Source organism: Jaculus jaculus, chromosome 8 (genome assembly GCF_020740685.1).
Source record: "Jaculus jaculus isolate mJacJac1 chromosome 8, mJacJac1.mat.Y.cur, whole genome shotgun sequence".
NCBI lineage: Eukaryota > Metazoa > Chordata > Mammalia > Rodentia > Dipodidae > Jaculus > Jaculus jaculus.
In genome coordinates, this window is record NC_059109.1 from 82,188,352 (window position 1) to 82,192,108 (window position 3,757).

General features: G+C 52.1%; 1 protein-coding gene across 1 annotated transcript; it reads left to right on the forward strand.

Annotated features, from left to right (window-relative positions):
* The first annotated feature begins 2,191 nt into the window (after positions 1-2,191).
* Positions 2,192-2,988, forward strand: Oxt (oxytocin/neurophysin I prepropeptide). Its single transcript, XM_045157477.1, has 3 exons — positions 2,192-2,326; positions 2,585-2,786; positions 2,873-2,988. Exons 1-3 carry the CDS (start codon positions 2,207-2,209, stop codon positions 2,926-2,928), a joined length of 378 nt encoding a protein of 125 aa, XP_045013412.1. The 5' UTR covers positions 2,192-2,206; the 3' UTR covers positions 2,929-2,988.
* The last annotated feature ends 769 nt before the right edge of the window (positions 2,989-3,757 follow it).

A 3,757-nucleotide genomic window follows, 5' to 3' on the forward strand; every position in this document is an offset into this window, starting at 1 on the left:
ATCTCAGGCTGGCCTCAAACTCATGGCAAGCCTCCTATCTCTGCCTCCCAAGTGCTGGGATTAAAGGCGTGCACCACCACACCTGGCTTGGTTTTTTTCAATGTAGGGTCTCTAGGCCAGGCTGACCTTAAACTCATGATCCTCCTACCTCTCTCTCTCTGGGATTAAAGGTGTGCACCATCATGACCAGCCTGAGTTTTTGTTTGTTTGTTTTGTTTTGTTTTAATTTATCATTTTTATTTTTAAATTTTTATTAACATTTTCCATGATTACAAAAAAATATCCCATGGCAATTCCCTCCCCCCCCCCCACTTTCTCCTTTGAAATTCCATTCTCCGTCATATTACCTTCCCATCACAATCTGTTTTGTTTTTTAAAAAGATGATTGGGGAGCTGGGGAGATGGATCAGTGGTTAAATTGCTTGCCTGCAAAGGCTAAGGACCCAGGATCAGTTCCCCAGTACCCACATAAAGTCAGATACACAGAGTGGTGCATGCATTTGCAGTGGCTGGAGGCCCTGGTGCACCCATTCTGTTTCTCTGTCTTTCTCTGCTCGCAAATAATACATTTTTAAAAAATTAAGGGCTGGAGACATGGCTTAGCAGTTAAGCACTTGCCTGTGAAGCCTAAGGACCCTGGTTCGAGGCTCGATTCCCTAGGACTCACGTTAGCCAGATGCACAAGGGGGCGCATACATCTGGAGTTTGTTTGCAGTGGCTGGAAGCCCTGGCATGCCCATTCTTTCTCTCTCTGCCTCTTTCTCTCTCTGTCTGTCGCTCTCAAATAAATAAATAAAAATAAATAAATAAATAAAAAGAAGTCAAGCATGGTGGTGCACACCTTTAACCCTAGCAATTGGGAGGCAGAAGTTGGAGGATCACTGTGAGTTCGAGGTCAGCCTGAGACTACATAAAGGTGTTTGCTTGCAAAGCCTGCCATCTTGGGTTCTATTCCTTAACACCTACATAAAACCAGAGCCAAAAATGGCACAAATACTTAGCATTCATTTGTAGCAGCAAGAGACCCTGGTGGGTACAGGCACAAATATGCACGTGAGCGTGCGCGCACACACACAGACACGCATGCAAATAAGTAAATAAAAGCTTGGATGTGCATGGTGGCACACACCTTTAATCCAAGCACTCAGGAGGCAGATGTAGGAGGATGACTGTGAGTTCAGAGCCACCCTGAAACTGTATAGTGAATTCCAGGTCACCCTGGGCTAGAGGAAGACCGTACCTGGAAAAAAATAATTTAAAAAAAAAATTAGAAAGGTGCTGGAGAGATGGTTCAGTGTTTAAGGTGCTTGCCTGCAAAACCTAATGACATGGGCTGGATTCCCCAATAACCACATAGAGCCAGATGCACAAAGCGGTGCATGCATCTGAAGTTCATGTTCAGCAGCTGGAGGCCCTGGTACATTCTCTTCTGTCTTATCTCTCTCTCTCTCTCTGCTTGCAAAGAAATAAACAATATCTTGTTTGTTTGGTTTGTTTGTTTTACAAGGCAGGGTCTCATTCTAGTTCAGGCTGACCTGGAATTCACTATGGAGTCTCAGGGTGGCCTCGAACTCTCGGTGATCCTCCTAATTCTGCCTCCCGGGTGCTGGGATTAAAGGCATGCTCCTCCACACCCGGTTGTCTTCTTTTTTTATTTTTATTTTTTAATTTTTATTTAGCCGGGCGTGGTGGTACATGCCTTTAATCCCAGCACTCGGGAGGCAGAAGCAGGAGGATCGCCGAGAGATCGAGGCCACTTTAGACTCCATAGTGAATTCCAGGTCAGCCTGAGCTAGAGTGAGACCTTACCTCGGGAAAAAAAAAAAAAAAAGATGATCTTTCCGTATCCAAGTTTCTATAAGGGCCCCACATCCACTTTTTTCATCTTGCCCCACTCTGAAGTATTGAAAGTTTGGAAAAATAGCTCTCAGTTGGGTTGCAGCCTCTACTCTCAAGCTGCTCCCTTCCTGGGACACTGACCATCTCTGCTCCAGACCATTAGCCAATGCGGTGACCTTGACCCTAGCCTAGACCCTGCAAATGAAAGGGCTCAGTGGTAAACATGCATGGCTTGACCCACAGAGACCTGCTGTGACTAGTCATGCAATTGCCCTCTTAGCTAGTGCTCCACCAGCGCAGTGCCCAGGCATAAAAGGGCTGGGCCGGAGAGACCTGCTGCACGCCGTGGACCCAGATCGCCCACACCATGGCCAGCCCCAGTCTCGCCTGCTGCCTGCTCGGCCTACTGGCTCTGACCTCAGCCTGCTACATCCAAAACTGCCCCCTGGGTGGCAAGAGGGCTGCGCTGGACCTCGATGCACGCAAGGTGAGCGCCCCATCTCCTTGCGGCTGCTTTCAAGGCCATGCAGAGTGAACCCTCGGCTCCTTTCCTTGCCCACGCCAGGGAAGCCAGGGAATTTGCTAGGGTTAGGTTCCCGCCATCCTGGACAGCACGTGAAGCCCAGACTGCCGCCCCAACTCCACTGCACCCAGGTCCTGCCTCTCTCCCAAGCGTGGGCCCACAGCGTCTCTGGACCACGGGCCCCCATCAAACCCTTTCCCACTGACCCGCCGGTCCCCGCAGTGCCTCCCCTGCGGCCCCGGCGGCAAGGGTCGCTGCTTCGGGCCCAGGATTTGCTGCGGGGACGAGCTGGGCTGCTTCGTGGGCACGGCTGAGGCGCTGCGCTGCCAGGAGGAGAACTACCTGCCCTCCCCGTGCCAGTCGGGCCAGAAGCCCTGCGGGAACGGGGGCCGCTGCGCCGCCGCGGGCATCTGCTGCAGCCCGGGTGAGTGGGCCGGGCCGGCGGAACGACCCCCGGGGCGAGATCCCGCTGGCCTCCCGCCCGCAGCCGCTGACTCGCTCATCTTGCAGATGGCTGTCGCATGGACCCCGCCTGCGACCCTGAGGCCGCCTTTTCCGAGCGCTGACCCACCATGGCTGCGGACGCCCTCGGAGCCCACCCTTCTCTCCAAAGCCAACACCAGAAGGAATAAAAAATAAAATAAAATAAAATAAAATAAAATAAAATAAAAGATTTTTTCCCCCTTCACCTCGACTGGCGTCTAAGTGTCTGAAATGGGAAGGACGGAGGACGTGGGGCGAGGGGCCTGGCCTCTGCGGGCGGATCCCAGAGGGCTGCGTGGGACTGAAGGTGGGGTCCAGGATGCCACCATCCTGTAGGGGCCGGAGAAGGAGGGGTCTCCAGGGCGGCTCCAGTTTCCCACTCCCAGCCAGGGGCGGACTGGCGGGAAGGACAGGCCTGCCACAGGCAGTTTAAGAGCCCCATTCCAGCCGGGCGTGGTGGCGCACGCCTTTAATCCCAGCGCTCGGGAGGCAGAGGTAGGAGGATCGCCTGATGCCGAGACTACATTCCAGGTCAGCCTGAGCTAGAGTGAGACCCTACCTCGAAAAAAAGAAAAAGAAAAAAAAAAAGAAGAAGAAGAGGAAGGAGGAGGAGGAAAGAAAGAAAGAGAGAGACAGAGAGGGAGAAAGAAAGAAAGAAAGAAAGAAAGAAAGAAAGAAAGAAAGAAAGAAAGAAAGAAAGAAAGAAAGAAAGAAAGAAAGAAAGAGGAGGGAGGGAAGGAAGGAAGGAAGAGAGCACCATTACAAAAGTCTAAGCCAGGGTGGGCGTTGTAGGCAGAGACAGGGCTTGGCAGGGTAGTCCCACGGACTTTTGGAGGAGGCGTCAGCCACACCTTAGAAGTTGAGGGAGCAGCAATCTTGTTTCTTGGGGAAGGGAGGCCTGTGGCAGGGCCA